The sequence below is a fragment of the Mauremys reevesii genome, linkage group 10 (genome assembly GCF_016161935.1).
Source record: "Mauremys reevesii isolate NIE-2019 linkage group 10, ASM1616193v1, whole genome shotgun sequence".
Taxonomy (NCBI): domain Eukaryota; kingdom Metazoa; phylum Chordata; order Testudines; family Geoemydidae; genus Mauremys; species Mauremys reevesii.
In genome coordinates, this window is record NC_052632.1 from 78,857,577 (window position 1) to 78,874,749 (window position 17,173).

At 54.4% G+C, this 17,173-nt stretch overlaps 1 protein-coding gene across 1 annotated transcript in view; it reads left to right on the plus strand.

The window, feature by feature from the left end:
* SLC5A10 (solute carrier family 5 member 10) overlaps positions 1-15,649 on the plus strand; it is an 80,990-nt gene extending 65,341 nt beyond the window's left edge. Inside the window, exons 10-14 of the mRNA XM_039492303.1 lie at positions 325-475; positions 9,823-9,991; positions 12,469-12,684; positions 14,782-14,887; positions 15,418-15,649. Coding sequence (XP_039348237.1) covers positions 325-475; positions 9,823-9,991; positions 12,469-12,684; positions 14,782-14,887; positions 15,418-15,611 — 836 coding nt within the window. The 3' untranslated portion in view covers positions 15,612-15,649. The remainder of the gene's footprint in view (positions 1-324; positions 476-9,822; positions 9,992-12,468; positions 12,685-14,781; positions 14,888-15,417) is intronic.
* Positions 15,650-17,173: the final 1,524 nt, after the last annotated feature.

Sequence of the window (17,173 nt, forward strand, 5' to 3'; positions counted from 1 at the left end):
GTACTTTCCAGAAGTGCTAGAGATTGGCAATTCGCTGCTGTGCCGCGTGCTAACTGGGTTGCTGCCTCCCTCCCCAGAGCTGGCTGCATTTCAGTGGTGCTGTGTGTCTGTCCTTTTTATAGCTCATTAGTGTTGTTATTTACATGATGGTGTCACTCAGAGGGCCCAGGGATCAGAGCCCCATTGCCCGAAGTTCTGTCCACGTGAAGAGCTCACAATCTAAACTCACACAGCCTGATCCCAGGCCCAGACGAGTCAATGGAAAGAGAGTGGCTTCTTTGAGATGAAACCTGAAGTCCGATGGTCCTTCCCTTTCTTCTCCAGGGCTGCGAGGGTTAATGATTGCAGTGATGATGGCTGCCCTGATGTCCTCCCTGACCTCAGTATTCAACAGCAGCAGCACCCTGTTCACCATGGACATCTGGCCGAAGATCCGGCGGAATGCCAAGGAGCGGGAGCTGCTGCTGGTGGGAAGGTAGGGGCAGGGTGTGGGGGGGTAACAGAGCCAGACAGACATTTTCCTTTTCATGGTGAAGATTAATGTACAGCCTATTAAGTAACTGCTCACAGCAGGGCTGCAAAACCCTGTGGTTATGAAGGAGTGATTAGTATTTTATTATTTATTATGATTTCATTTATAAAAGTGGTGCAAGAGCAAATGGTGCTTTAAAAGTAGCTAAAAGGGCTTGGACCTGATTGTGATCTCATTTGAACTGGTGTGAATCAGGAGTGACTCCACTTCAGCCAATAGAGGGTATACCAGTGTGTGAATCAGGAATGACTTCACTTAAGTCAATAGGGTTCCACCAGTGTAAATCAGGAGTGACTCCATTTCAGCCAATAGAGGGTATACCAGTGTGTAAACCAGGAGTGACTCCACTTAAATCAATGGAATTATACTAGTGTAAAACCAGTATAAGCAAGAATAGTATTGAGCCCCGATTTTTGACCAGCCGCTGTGTGCCCCTTTTCTATCATGCTGTGCTTAGGACAGGGAATTAATTTAGGAGGAAAGCGTATGGCTAAGCTATTTCCTTTGTGTGATGGGGAGGGCCCTCTGAGAACTGGCCGCCAGGCAGAATGCAGGTGACAATAATAATAAAGGAATCTAGGTCATCACTTCAGAAGGGTTAGTTCTTAAATTCGTCTATGCTTTGTTGTGAATGTTTGTGCTGGTGATGGATCGATGGCTCTGGAGATGAAATCCTCTGATTTCCCTGACCTGGAAGCCCTCCCATGAAGGCTGAGGGGGTAGTGCCGTCTCCCCAGCTTTCTCCCTGCACATGTGGAAGGTGCTATGAAATGCAAAATGCTCTGGTATGCTAAGGATGTTCGGGTTGTTAATGAAGCAAATGACTCAGCTTTGGATGGTTCCTACAGCCAAGCTGGTCAGGTGGTCTCTCCTGTTTTCCCCTGCACATTCCCATTTCCTGACTCATCCCCCAGTGGCACCTGTGCCTCAGTTTACCTGCCTGTAAAATGGGTATAATGACACTGAAGCCACGCTCACAAATGCCTTGTGAGCACAATTAATTACTGGTTGCATAGTGCTTTGATTGCCCCAGGTTGAAAGGTGCTCCCTAAATGCACATGGTAATTGCTAATCCATTATGCTGGCCCATTTTACTGGGCAATCTATGCCAATCAAATGCTAGACAACTCCTCATAAACCCAGCCCCATTTCCTGTGGCTGGGGGTGCTAGTGCCAAGTCAACCTCCTTGGCATTATGGTCGTCGGAGACACTTGATAGCAGGGTGAGCGATGCCAGGCAGAGGGCTGGCGGCACAACAGGGCAGGTGGCTTCCCGTGACAGTTGTTGTATCATGTCTCTGGCTGGAGATAGAGCCTGGCTCCATCTGGGGCAGCTCATCTGATCGCATGCCACAGCCCCCCTGGCCCTGAGCTTAGCTCGCCTGGCACCAGAGGGAGTAAGGCTGCCAGGGCTTGTTACAGACGGGCACATCCTGCTGCTCCACTGGGTCCTGGGCTGAACCAGGCAGCACCTTGCGCCTTGCCTTGTGAGAGTCCCCACTGTCTCTGGCACCTGGGAGCTCTGTGAGTCAAGGCGCTGAGGACCCACTGCGATGTGGGTCCCTGCGATGGCTCCCTGGGTAGGGTTGGTGCACGCTGTCTCCCCTCTGTCCCTGGGATGGATGAACCTGCCCCCCGAGACTCCGTAGCAAAGGGCGTAACTATAGCCCTGATTGCGATCTCACTTGCACCTGCTTTGCTCTGTTGGCCTCGGCAGAGTCCCTCCGGATTTCCCCCAGAGAGCCAGAGCCTGAGCCCCGAACCATCTGCTTGGCAGCCCAAAGCGACCCCAGTGCCAGTTTCACTGGCCCCGTGAGAATCCCCCTGGCACTGGAATCGTTGAGGGGCATGGAGCTGCCTAGAGGCCCCCTAGGCCACGTCCCAGCACAGATTGCGGATCGAGTGTCCGAACCACCTCCAGAGAGGGGCTGTGGACAGCCAGTGTGAGTTACAGCATCCGCCAGAATTCAGGATCCGCTCTCCCTACAGCGTCAGGAGGGGTTCTCCCACCACTCTAGGTAATCCACCTCCCGAGAGACAGTAGCTAGATCAATGGAAGAACTCTCGAGCCATCTACGCCGGGGGTAAGGTCGATTTCACCGATGTGGATTTTTCAGGCCCCTGAGCCACGTAGCTGGGTTGACCTGACTTTTTAGTGTAGACCTGGCCTTAAACTCAGCTTTCCCCTCCTCCCTCCGGTCATGCGCTGAATGCAGCTCTCCTAGACCGTGGAAGTTAGTTGCATACACAAACCCCCATGCATTTAAAAATCATGAGATTTCAAAAATAATAAACATGAAGGTCTTGATTTGCATTCTGGTTTCAGAGCTGTCGGGGGGCATGTTTTCAAGATTTTCTCTTCAACCCGGCGGGCTAGGAACTTAAGTTTGTTTTAGATGCGAGCGGAGAGTCTCATGTAGTCACCTGAGTCCAGGAGGTGGGGCTTTAAGAAAAAACACCAAATGTTGTGAGTGTAGGCACCACGGCATATATCTGGAAAAACCCTACAGGCATGTGTCTTTTCCTATGTTCCCACTAACCCCCTATGATTAATCAGAGCAAAATAATTAAAAAATACCAGTGTATTTTCTGAGTGGTAGCCGTGTTAATCTGTATCCGCAAAAAGAACAGGAGTACTTGTGGCACCTTAGAGACTAACAAATTTATTTGAGCATAAGTTTTCGTGAGCTAAAAACCACTTCATCAGATGCATGCAGTGGAAAATACAGGAGGAAGGTATATATATATATATATACACACACAGAGGGCCTGAAAAAATGTTGCCATACCAACTATAAGGAGAACAATCAGTTAAGGTGGGCTATTGTCAGCAGGAGAATAAAAAATTTTGTAGTGATTATCAGGATGGCCCATTTGCAACTGTTGACAAGAAGGTGTGAGTAACAACAGGGAAAAAATTAACATGGGGAAATAGGTTTTACTTTGTGTAATGACCCATCTACTCCCAGTCTTTATTCAAGCCTAATTTAATGGTGTCAAGTTTGCAAATTAATTCCAGTTCTGCAGTTTCTTTCTGGAGTCTGTTTTTGAAGTTTTTTTGTTGGGGTATTGTGACTTTGAAGCTGTTTGTTTACTACTTGCACTTCTCTCAGCTCTGGCACTAAAACTGGGCTAGTCAGTTTCGCCACTGTTTATAGACAGTTTCACTTTGTGGTTTTCTTGGGCTAACACAGTGATGCAATTCAGGGGTTGCAAACAATACAGAGAGAGGCGTATTTATTTTTAAACAGCAAGCACGTTTCCGTATGAATTTTAAAAAGAAAACACATGGATGGTAACATTTTTTTTCATCCTGGGCTTTTCATCAGTGTTTTTTTTTACCAAAGCTAAATTTGGACGGCTGTCTGGTGGAGCTCCTTTATACCACGGCCCAGCGTTTGCAAATGATCACATACGTTCACCTGTAAATATGCGGGGACAATTCCCCTGGCTGGTCCATCCAACTGAGACAAGATCTGATGAAACAGGAACATACCTCGCCTAATTGTTTTTCTTTCGTCTATTTTTGTACTTGTGACAATCAATTTGCTGGTGGTGCGTGAGCAGAAAGAGAGAGCCTAGAAAATGAAGTAACTAATGTTCTGCAAACTAAGGCGCTGTCATTAAAAACCGTGCAACAAAAGGAAGCCCGCGGATGAGGCCTCCGCCTGCTAGATGATTCAACTTATTTGCTTAGCTCTTTCACAATGTTTTGATTAATTCTAGGCCAATAATACTGCCAACTCAGCATGGCTTATCCTAGGGAATCTGTGCCGCATAACTCAGTGTAGTAATAGTGATATTATGTTGCAGTCACATAACACCTTTCATCAGAGGATGGTTAAGTGCTGTAAAAAAATTATGAATCTGCAGCTGTGGTTAGATGAGGAGAAAGGAAGTTAGGGTCTTATTCTTGGCTCTTCTGTTGATGGGTACAAGTGGCTTAACCTCTCTTTCCTCACTAATACTTACCAAGGGCACTGTGAGGCTTCATTTTTTGTTTTTGTTTTTGTAAAATACTTCAGGATCTTGGGATGAAAGTGTAATTGTTTATTTTATGATTGTCCCTTGCAGTGGAGGAATAGTAACGTGACAAGAATGCACATGTCTCTTATGTACATTTACACACGTTATTGGGCTCAATCCATTGTTCGTGTAGCACGGTGGGTTTCCTAGGTTTGGGGTCTTTGGCCTAAGAGATGGGGCTTCCCCAGGTTCCCTGGAGATACCAGCCATTCCAATACCACGGTGATGGGCACGATATAACATAGCTCGATTGTAAGCTGTTTGGCGCAGGAACTGTCTGTTCTGTGTTTGTCCAGCACCTGGCACAACAGGGTCCTGGCGCATAACCAGTGTTCCTGGGTGCCATGATAATACAAGTGATCATTAATAATAGCTAGGCAGATGGGCAGACAGAGAGATCGACTGCGCTTTGTGCATACCCTATACAATCCACTGTATCGCTTCCAGGGAATATCGCTTCCTAAGATTCAGGCTATAACTTCCTTTTCTTAATGTCACTCCATTCCCCCTACCTCCACCCCCGTGGATCACACTCATGTCTCTTATTCTTGGCCATTTACATCTTTCCACTGCTCGTAGCCTGTTTCTCTGTCTCTTAGCCATCACTTAGCCAGGCTCTATAGATTTCGCTCTCTTGGTCTTGCCTTGTAAGCCAGTCCCCCCGGCCCTCCCTCCCCCTTGTCATCCTTCTTGTGCTTCTCTGAATTCCCTCTAGTTCCCCCGTCCCTTTCGGATACAGAGGCTCCCCGAGCTGGGGTGCGGTCTTCCCCGGGCGATTGCACAACGCCGCCAATCACGATGATTAAGAATGACACACCTGGGGGGGCTTTCAGAGCTTTATCAGCACTAACGAGCAGATGACTAAACACAAGGTGATTCAATGGGCACAGACAAACCCCGATGGGGGAATTCAGGCCGGAGCCTGCCTCAAAGAGTCAGAAAGTCAAGTGTGCTGGAGCCGGGGAGAGGAAATGGGAGAGGAATAGAGGGTTGCTGCATGGATGAGGCACTGGTATGTTTCATGGCACTCAGGATGGAGTGGAATCACCCGAGGCAGGTTTGCTCAGAGTTGTAACAGGAGAACGCTGCTTGGACACTAGGATGAGACCTAACCCCTTTAGGGGCCGTCTACACCGCAGTTAAAATCTGCGGTGGCCCATGGGGCCCGGGCTAAGGGGCAGTTTAAGTGCAGTGTAGATGTTCAGGCTCGGGCTGGCGCACAAGCACTAGGACCATTGTGAAGTGAGCTACAGCGCAGTTAACCAGCCCCTTAGCCCAGGCCCCGTGAGCCCCGGTCAGCTGCAGGTGTCTAATACCCTCAGACGTCACCTGGGCAGGCCCCACTGCTGGCCTGCCCCTTTTATCTGCATTGCTTTGTGCTGTCGGGTGAGAGAACCTGGGTTTGAGTCCTGATCCGAGCCACCGTCTCCCTGACGCAGCGCCGCAGGGAGAGAGCCTGCCACTCAGCGGCGCCCACTGCTGGCTGATCCAGGAGCAGCACTGATGAGTCCAGCGCCAGCCCGCCTCTGCCCGAAGGATGCAGCCTCTGGGTGTGTCTGCACCGCAAACAAAGGTGGAACTGTAGCCCGGGTAGCTTTAATCTAGCTAGTGTGGGTAATTGCAGTGAAGATGTGGTGGCATAGACGTGGCAGCATCCCAACTACGTACCCAGAGTCCCCAGTGGGGTGGCAAGCCCATGCCATCACGTCCTCACTACAGTATGTTACAGGGCGGAGCCTGTCCCGCTCCCTGGGGTATCCTGCACTCAGCCCCTAGGAGACAGACTCCCCCTGCCCTGCAGGACCCAGGGCCTCCCGGGGAAGGGGTTCCCCCCACAGGATCTTGTCCCTGGAGCTACATGTTTGCTGGGGATCTGAGGGGTTGGAAGCTCCAGTTCAGCGATCAGCGAGTGAAACCAGAGCAGCTGGGCAGCGTGTGGGGCTGAGCACAAGAGGCGCTTGGGTGGGAGGTGGTAGATGACTGGAGCAGTGCAGGTGCTGAGCATGGCCTGGGGGCGAGAGCTAACGGGAGCTTGAATGATCCTGCGCTAGGAGAGCCTCTCCTTGGATGCCTGGGGAGCGTGGGTTACGAGGGGCGGGAGGGGAAACAGGCGCAGAGGCGGGATGGGACTTGCCCGAAGTCACCAGGCGGTTAGCTTGGGGCTTGGATTCCCTGCGCTGCCCCAGACTCCCTGGGTGACCTTGGGCGAGTCACTTAGGCTCTTCGGGTCTCAGCCCCCAGCTGTCCATTGGGGGTTACAGCCTCCTGGGGCGTTGGGAGGATCTACACGGTAAGGGTTGAGGTGCTCACGCACGACGGGAACGGGGTCTAGAGACACACGGATGACAGACGGGCCTGGCTGGGAATAGAGCCCAGGTTCCCTGAGGCCTAGTCCTGGCCACTGGCCCCTGCTGCTTCCTGAAAGGGTGGGTGGATGTTCAGCCCCCCAGGCCTCTCCACACACCCCTGTTGGTTCTCCACGGGGAACGTGGCTTAGCCCGCGGGAAGCCCTTGAATTTGATCGTTGAGAGGCTCACATTGAAAATCTTCCCATTCGGCTCCTTTGGGCCGATCAAGGGAGTGATGAGAGAACGGCTGCGCCATGCGGCTCCCCCCAGCCGAGCCCAGCGCATGAACCATCTGATAGGAATTACCAGGGGGCTGATCAGCGGCCCTTGTCCAGCCGTCAGGGGAGTTTTATGGACACTGGGACTGTGGGACTGGGCCCTCCAACTAAGGTAATGTTTTCGAAAGTGCCCAAGTGGCTAACAAGCCTAAATCCAAGGCCTCGAAGTCCCCTGGACACTTTGGAACATGTTAACCAGAGCCGACGTCTTTTAAAACTGTCCCCCTGGCAAGACTGAGCCTGCTCAGAGCCCTCCTGGCCGAGGGAGCTAGCCAGGGCGCTTTCCTCGTCAGCGCGCGTTTTGAGTGCCAGCCAGAGGCTGCCGTTGTGGCTGGGAGGGTCACCTGACCACAGTGCCGCATGTTCACCCTCCCAGGGGTTAGCGTGTTGCCTCTCCAGTGCTCCCACACCTTGCTGTCCAGGCAGCTGCAGATCCAGCTCAGCCTAGGACCTTGCCATTAACCTGCTGAGCCAGCCTTCTGCATAAGATCTTCCCGGAGCGCTGACCGCGATGCAAAGCCAGGGTACCACCGGGGGAACAAACCTCACCTATCCCTGCACGTGAATAACCCTCCTCCCCAAGGCGTTCGTTTGCTTTAGGACACAAGGCCAGACGGCGGCAGCAGGTGTCTGGGCGCATCCCAGCAAGCCCCGCAGCTCCAATCCTGTGGTGAAGAAATGCTCACGCTTCCCTGACTGACTCGTTTCGTTGGGCTGCCCGGAGTCCGTCTAGAGGCAGAGGAGGGCTTGGTTTGGATCTCACGCCGCCTGAGAGGCCTGCTCTCCAAAGCATTTGACCCAGAAGGAAGGGCCTTGTGATTACTATAATTAAACGGAGGGCATTTTGGCTGGGATATAAATAAAAGCAATCCCAGCCCTGCCTGCCTCAGCCCTCTCCCTGACACGCAGCGCCCTGCAGCTGGGGCCACAGAGTCAGGGTGCTTGGTAAGCCAGCCTGTTGTTGGCAGGCGTTTGGGTACCTTCCAGGCGACTGTCTGCTTCAGCATGGGCTTGCCAGCTGCTTTGGGAGCGGCAGGGATCTAGGGTGGCATGAACCACGAGCAGCAGCAGGTCTGCGCTGGGGACAAAATCGTCGGCTGTGAAGTATGCCTGTCATTAGCGCACTGAGCGGCTCCTGGCCCCGGTAATGTGCTCAGAGCCGTCGGGCGTTACACAGATTGCGGTCCAGGTTTCGTGCAGTGTTTAGACAGACTCTGATGCAGTCTGACACTGGATCCGCTCCAGGTTAGTGTTCAGTGCCCCTTGGAGCACACAACACCGTATGGATTGAGTGAGTTGTAGTGCCCTATTCCTGCAAAGGGATCGGGCTCAGGGCAGGGTTAGTTGTTAGGCCCAGGAGCCTGGGCCTAGCATGCAGCCACCCCGGCAGGCTGGGGACATGTAGCAGCCGGGTAGTCAGGAAAGCAGGGGAGCCTCAGGAGTGGCTGGTGTCCAGCCTGCAGCTGCGATCGCCAAGGAGTTGTAGTTGCGAGTCTGCCAGGCGCAGTGGGGGAGCAGGGTGTCTCCCAGGGGCGGGGAGCAGAGAGGCGCCGATGGAGCTGGGACTCAGAAATGAAAGAACTGCAGCCCTAGGCATGCCCGACTTGAGCCAGCAGGCCGCTTCGTCTCCGGTGCCAACGCCCCCTATTATTTCAGCAAGAGGCAAGAATAAAACAAACCCTGAGGGGGTCTCCTGCAGGGGTCCCAGCCCTGAATCTCAGCGCCAGCAGGCACCTGGGAGTACCACGAAGGCCGTGCCACTCCCAGCGAGACACTGGGAATCCTGGTGCCCGGGCCTGGCATTTCGAATGGTTTGCCTGAGCTGTGCCAGCCGCACCCAGCACAGAAGGGCTGCAGTACAATCCACTGATCCTTCCAGTAGCAACTGAGATACCTGGCACTGGAGAAAGTAGGGTGACCAGACAGCAAATGTGAAAAATCGGGATGTGGGTGGGGGGTAATAGGAGCCTATATAAGAAAAAGACCCCAAAATCGGGACATCTGGTCACCCGAGGAGAAAGCCACAGTCCACTCCAGTGTCTGTAATCAGTAAAGGCCAGGCTGGCCCTGTGCTTTGAATTTCAGTGTGTGTCTATCCCTGGTGTGTGATCAACTGATCTGGGGACACAGACTCTTCCTAATGGAGGGGCACGAGGCCCCGCCCCCTCCATGGCCCCGCCCTTCCCTGAGGCCCCGCCCCTTGGGCAAGCCAGAAGCTGGGAGTTGGGTTGGAGTAAGATCTGTGTGGGCAGCTGTGGGGGGCTGCAGACCCTCCACCTGCCCTGGTCGGGGGACTGGGAGGCGGGGACACAGGCCGGGGGCTGCTCTCAGACCCCCCGACTCTGGCCAGGTGGAGGGTCCATGGCTCCCCACAGCTGCCCGGGCGCCCTGGGCCGTTCTTACCTGGGCTGGGTGGGCACCTGGACTGGTCCCTTCCGGCTTTAAACCCTATGATGCGGGCACCATAGACAACTCCTGCCTGTCCCTTGTGTATGTTGCATGCACCGGGCAGGCGTCACACGTGCATTCCCTCAGGCGTGTGCTACATTACATGCCACCCGCTGGGGATAGCCCGTCCTCCACTCTGCAGCTGACGGAACGTCTGTTTCTTCACACGCGGCTTTGCTGCCTCTTGCAGGATAGTCACGGTGGTTCTGGTCGCCATCAGCGTGGTCTGGATCCCCATCCTGCAGAGCTCCAACAGCGGCCAGCTGTACATCTACATCCAGTCTGTGACCAGCTGCCTCGCCCCGCCCATGACGGCTGTGTTCGGCCTGGCAGTTTTCTGGAGACGAGCCAACGAGCAGGTAAGCTCTCTGCCATTTCGTGGGTGTGTGGGGGGGGTCTTTAACGCCTACATGTTACAGCTGGAAGAGACCATTGCGATCATCTAATCTGACCCCCCTGCATATCACGGGCCAGACAACCTCCCCTGCTGATTCCTGCATTGGCCCCACTGCTTCTGGTGGAGTTGCAGCTGGGCTTTGCAACCTTTTTTCATTTGCAGACCTCTGAACCATTTTGAATAGAGGTGCAGCCCCCTTTGGAAATCTTCGATCCCCAACGGTCCACGGACCACAGGTTGAAAGCCTCTGAGCTAGAGCGTCTCTTGTAGAGCACTGGCCCGTCTTAGCTGATGCGATTCCAGTTGCCATGGCTCACCACTGTTATTCCAATGCATGCTGGCCTTTCCCTTGGGGAAACCTGGGGTCAGACCCTGTTCGAGGTCACATGGGAAAATCCATTTGCTGCATTTCTGCACCGGCTCCACATTGGGACTCCCCGTGCTGGCACATGGCCAGCAGGGGGCAGTACAATTCCTGGGAGGAGCCTTTTGCCCATACACAGCATTGCACAGCTGGCCCCCGAATTCTAAGAGAACTCTGAAGAATCAGGTGCTGGTAACTGCTGGAAGCAGAGGATTGGTTTGGATGGCCCAGGGGTCTCAGCTGAGGTGGAAACGCCTCTATTGTTGGGTCTCTCCTTAGGGGCACCAAGACTTCCCTGGAATAAACAGAGGGGTGCAGATAGCCTTGGGACCTCAGCCTTCCTGCAGGGCGTTGGGCTAGTCACGTGCCCTACATTGATTTGTGGGTTGTGGCAAAGTCTCACCATGCTGTTGTCTTAGCTGAGTGCCCGTGAAATGTCCCATGACCCTCCCACCAAGTGGGACCCCCCAGTTTTACCTTAGTGGTAAAAGGGCCACTAGAAAGTGGAGGAGCACCTCGAGTATCATCAGGCCAAGGATCAGCCCCATGAGCCTTACACTCCTGAGGACTTGAAGATCATTGGTTGCTTCTTCGGTAGGACAACGCCAAGGGTTTCAGGGCTCAGGCTCACCCATGAGGATGTGGCCAGTCCAGTTGTGGCTGGCCGGTTCTAGCCGCTGGCACCGCCAGGGATTTCTGAAGAGTCTTGTTTGAGGAACCGAGTCCCAGTCCCCCAAAGAAGAGCAGAAATCGCGCTTGCCTGTGTTTGAGACCAGAGCGAGCCGGTGGTTCCCCAAGGAACTGGTGGGTGGGTCATGTGTAGCTGACATGTGAGCACAGCCCAGGTGTTGACATGCAACGCTGCCCGACTGTAGCCTGGGAAGTTTTAAGCTCAGTGTCACAGAAAACAGTAACTGTCAGGCAACTGCGCTAGCAAACAGCAGACTGGGACACGAGGGACTTTCCACTGCATAAATACACGTTTGTTACATTCTCTTTAGTTAGCATCCTGGAAAGAAAGAACCCAGCCAATGGCAGAACCTGTGCAGCGCTGTCTTGTGGCTGGTCAGAGAATAACATTTGTATTACAGTACAGGAGAACCTCGGAGTTACGAACACCTCGGGAAGGGAGGTTGTTCATAATGCGGAACAAAACTTTCTTTCAAAAATTTACAACTGAACATTGACTTAATGCAGCTTTGAAACTTTACTCTGCAGACGGAAAATGCTGCTTTTAACCATCTCAATTTAAAGGTGAGGAAACAGAAACAGTTTCCTCACCTTGTCAAATCTTTGTTTTAAACTTTCCCTTTATTTTTTTAGTAGTTTACATTTAACACAGTACTGCATTGGATATGCTTCTTTTTTTTTTTGTCTCGGCTTCTGCCTGAGTATGTACTTCCAGTTCCAAATGAGGCGTGTGGTCGACTGGTCAGTTCGTAACTCTGGTGTTCGTAACTACTGAGGCTCTACTGTAACTCCTAACTACAATTCGGGTCCCTTGGTGCTAGGGGCTGTACGTGCACAGTAAGAGACATTATCTTCATTTTACAGACGGGCACCTGCAAGAGAGGAGATATGTCTGCGCTGCAGCTGGAGGTATAATTTTGAGCTTGGGTAGACGAGCCTGGGCGAGCTTTGGTCAAGATAGTGCACTAAAAATAGCAGTGTAGCAACTGGGGTGGTAACCCAGGATCGCACTCTGTCAGCTGACCCGTGTGGTTACACTGCTAATTTTAAGCACTAGTTCGATCAAAGCTAATGTGTGTACAGGAACCTGAGCTGCACCTCTGGCTATGCAGAAAGCAACTTATCACACAGGAAGTCTATGACACAGCGGGGATTTGAACCTAGAACTCCTGAGTCCCACCCCAGGGCCTTAACCACAAGACCTGGGCTGGTCACCCAGGCTGCGGCCACATTAGGACGCGCTCACTGACAAAGGCGAGCCAGGAAGGGAGTTCAGCAGAGACGTGCATTCTTCAGCCCTCACCCGCCCTATGGGCATGATGGATTCCCGCCGGGCGAGACCTTCCGGGAGAGGCGCCGTCGCCCTGAATGTCTTTGTTTTGCAGGGAGCTTTCTGGGGCCTGATGTTGGGGCTGGCACTAGGCCTGGCCAGGATGGGGCTGGAGTTTGCGTATCCTTCGCCCCGCTGTGGCATCCCGGACGAGCGCCCCTCCCTCGTGAAGGACATTCACTACCTCCACTTTGCCATCCTCCTCTGTGCTCTGACTGCCGGCGCCGTGGTGGGGATCAGCTTGCTGAGCAGGCCTCCCGCCGAGTCGCAGGTGGGTAAAGTCGCCCTGGTCGGGTTGCACGGCCCCAGTGAAGATCAAGTGATCCGCTGTTCAGTTTGACTGCAAAGGGGGCGACGGGGGGCAGGGCTGACGTTTGAGCTGCCCCTTGTTTCCCTCCCTGCTGCCAAGAGGCCATGGTGGCCGCCCCTCCTCACAGCCCCCTGCACAGGCCAGGCCGGATGTTGTTGGAGTCTGGTGAGGGTACCCAGGTGGCCACGTCAGCCTGGAGGCAGGAGGTGTCTCCTATTTCCACTTGCCCCTGTAGCGAAAAGACACAGCCCACACCCTCCCTCCGCGAAGCTCTGATGCCGAGGGGCACGTGGCTGGCAGCAAAAGTCATAAGCCACAGCCCGTGGGCCAACCTACGGGTAAAGCAGCCCTGAGTTCAGCTTCTGCTACTGGACCGGGATTGCGGTTTGGTAGCCACGCAAAGGAGCGCAGTGGGGCCGTTACGTGTCGAGCACAGCCACTGCTGTGGCATTCAGATCCACTCACTACGTGCACCCACGCACGCGGATCCTTCCTTCGTGCAGGGAAGCCCCCATGTCCAGCAAGGGACGTGTCTCCTTGGGGCAGGCGTATGTGGCTGGCGAAAGGCAGCTCTCGCTCTTCTCCGGCTACTTCTCCGGATGGGAACAAGGGCCGTGATCGCAGAGCTAAGAGCCAGGGAGACCTGTCCAAACCCTCCAGCAAGAGGCACAGAATAGCTGTCTCTGGGGAACCGCCTTCAATGTCCTCTCTGCTCCACCCATGCATGGCTGCTCAGGGCTGAGGTCTGGTCCCCATTTGCTGTGGCTGGGCTGTTTTTCTCTGTCAGCCGGAAGGCAGCCTGCCAGCAGACCGACCCGCTGTGTTCCGCTTGTTCGCGTTGCCGTATGCCTGGCTGATGTTATGTCACGTGAAAGCGGGGATGGGGCTTCGGAGCAGGGAAGGGTGATGAGCTCACACCCAGAACACGCTACGGGGGGAGAGGGGCCCACACGCACGTGGAAATTCCCCCCCTCCCCCGGTCCAGTGGCATTTGGGCTCAGCCCATCGTAGAGAGAGTCTCCGGCCATGGAGATGGGCTCTGGGTCTGGACTTCCCCGTGGTCCTAGTCTGGGGCCAGGGAGCTGGTGGTGGGTGTCAGAGCATGGGGTTTGTTTCAGGGGAGCCAGGCAGCATGCAGGAGTTTGGGGTGCAGGGAGCACAAGGACCTGCCCCAGCTGCGAGCACGGCCAGTAACCCTCCTGCTTGCTGGCCGCTGGCCGAGCTCACACTGGGCTGTGCTGACCCACGCAGGCCCTGGCCAGAGCCTCAGCTGGTGTTACCTCCGTGTGGCTCCACTGAAGGGGGTGGAATGACCCTGATTTACACCCAGCTGAGGATCTGGCCTGGAAAGTTCAGACCGGGGTTCGAATCTGGCAGGTGTTTAGGGGGACTCTCTGCGGAGACGCTGGCCGGGCAGAGCAGCATGGGGAGATCATTGGGTGACCTCCCACCTTGGGGGCTGGGTATGTCCCCGGGCACGGGCTGTTCCTGTTGTCCTTTACCACAGGCTCTTTGCTAGGCCTCCTCAGAGGAATAACTGGGCTCCTCCAGTCCCCACCCTGGGGTGATGTGAGACGGTGCTTCCCAGACACTGCTGCATTCGCTCCCCGGATCTGGACACCCCCCACAACAAGCTGATTCTTCGGGTTACCATGGCAGCACCCAGTGCGGGGCCCTGGCGCTGAGGGATCAAACCCCCATGGGCAGGGCCGTGCCGGGAGGGCGAGTGCTGCCAGGCCAGGCTGAAGGATCGCAGGGTGGCCGCACCGCGGGAGGGCGCTGTCTTTGTGCTCAGATAATACAGGCCACGTGACCTCAGGCATGGCCTCCTCCCACCCTGGGGGGAAATGAGGGCGGCTCCACTGAGCGGCAGGAGAATCGGGCCTCAGACTCCAGAGCCAGTTTGCCATAGCAGCTGGTGACGCTGGGAACCTCCGTTTTCAGATGCCCAACTTGAGACACTGGAAAGGGGCCCGGCAGAGGGTGGGTACTCGGCCCATCTCTTGCTGTGCCACTCTCCTGCTCTGGCCTCTCTAAGCTTCCCGCTCTGCATTCCAGATAAAGAACCTCACCTGGTGGACCATTCCCCGGGGGCGCCTGCCTCCCGAGAGCTCCACGGCCAGCACATCAGCAGGGACCCACTCACCCAGGAGAGGAAAGGAGGGTGCGTGTGATTTGATATTGCCCAGCCAGGGCTTGGGATGGACCCAACGCTGGGACTGAGAACCCAACGACGAAGGGGTGGTCTGCACTTTGAGCTGGGGGTGTCATTCCCACTGGATGTAGATCTGAGCGTGCTTGGGCACGTGGGTGTGTGAGTGGTGGGAGGGGCTATACTCTACCATGCTAGTTCACGCCTAGCTACGGCGGGGATGTCTCCTCGACCCACGAATCCCAGCTGCAGACTTGCCTTTAGACCTGGAAATCTGCTGTGGCCTGGGGCATCTTCTGAGCACAGAAGGGTCCTGAGTTCCAATCCCAGCTCAGGGGGTTGGGGAGGAGCCGGGGAGGGATCAGGGTGCTGGGGGTCTTTGTTCTTGGATCAGGCTCCTTGGCCCTGCCCCCCACGGACCCTCTTGCTCTGCACATCCTCAGGCACAGCTCTCTTTGGCCAATCCTGGCCCTTGTGAAGCGTGCAGGGCAGGTGGTCCCCATGACTCTGTCCCCCTCATAGTCTCTCTCCATCTGTGACAGATTCCCAGGAGGAGGCGCCAGGGATCTGCCCCTGCATGGATTTATTCTGCAGTGCCCAGGGGGCGAAGACTGAGGGACCCCCAGCAAAGGCTCTGAGGGACATCACAGAAGCCCCCTTCTGGGCTAGGATCTGCTGCATCAATGCTGTCATCCTGATGTGTGTCAATGTCTTCTGCTATGCCTATTTCGCTTAACACTACTGCAGCCAGGTGGTGTGGGGGAGATGATCGGGAGCAGGGCCAGGGGGTGGGAGGAGGGGTGAGGGGGAAGGTGTAGTGGGGAGGGATGGGGCGAGGGGAAGGTGGAAAGAGACAGTTGTGTGATTAATTCCCCCTTCCCCTCCCCCTACATTCTGGGCATTGGAGGGTTTTGCATCAGCTTAACTTGTCCCAAAGTTTTTCGTGGGCCAGAAGGTTGGAGTACCAGGGTTGGCACAACAGGTCCCTACGGCCTGTCTTTCCACCCCCCGAGATGTGAGTTACAGCTCGCCATAGCTCTTTGGTGAAATGTGTCGGATGGGCTCCCCGGTTCCGCACGGCAGGGGCAGGCGGTGCTCGGGAGGGGCCCAGGAGGTGAATAGAGAGAGGAGAGATTTGTGGAAGATCAAGAGCTGGAAAAGCAGGGGGGCTGCAGGTGAGGACTGAGGTGCATTGACAGAGCTGCCTGGGAGCAGCGTGCATACCCTGCGTGTGCGTTCTGTCCATCCCAGGGCCATCCCTGGGCTCCGAAACTGAACTGGGCTTTTCCAGTCTTGTACACTTTTGGTTTCTTCATTGAATAGCATCTAAGATCTGAGCCCCTGACTCTAAAGAAGCTTATGGTACAATGGGCAAAGACATTGCATGGGGCAGTAGCTTTGGACAAAGCTGGCCTGCAGCTCTCTTATGCACACAGTAGACTGTTATGTCAGCCCTGGCGAATCTGTGTAACCTGTATTTCTAGCTCCGAATGGCCCTCCTAAAATTGGAAATGGAAACCAGCCTCACGGCAGGTTCTGTGTATACCCACCTCCCTTGTGTTACTTCAGGATAACTTTTTATTTTCTTGGAATTAAAATACAGTTTGCAGCTAGAAATTACATCTGCCTGACCATCCCCTGGGGGCACCCCGTGGCGATGCCATCTGCTTGGTTGCTTGCAAACAATCACTGAATTATTGAACTGTGCGGCTCCAGCACTGAAATCTGGGGGGTTTCCCATCAGTCCTGCAAGCGCTGCCTTTCTGGAGGCTGTACTTCTGGGGAGTGAAGCAATATTAGCCAATGAGCTCGGGCCTAATGGGATGATGTCATTGCAGAAGTAGCTGGTGTGTGCGTGCACACCCGATTTCCCTGGGTATGACACAGGCTAACAGAAGATGGTCATATCTGAAACGCTGATATTGAACCATGGTACATTGGTGAGATTCGTTTCATTTGCCAGCCACATCACCATTAACCTGGTCTCATTGTCTCTGTGGAGAGAGATCTGCTTTACTTTCTTTAATGACCTCAGGAAACAAGCTATATATATGTGAAAAATCAAACTGATTGAATAGTAGTTTGGAAATAGAAGCTAGAAAGAGCTGCTGACACCATGGCTGGCCTCTCCTTCCCCCGACGGTGTAGTCAGAACGTGACACCCTGATGCACCCCGGATATTAACGAGGAGCCCACTGAGTATTCTGGGTTCAGACTGGTCTCGTGGAATTTAGTCTAGCCAGGCTTGGAGCCAATTGGAGGGGAGGGGGGAAGTAGATGATATTTCACACTGTAGCA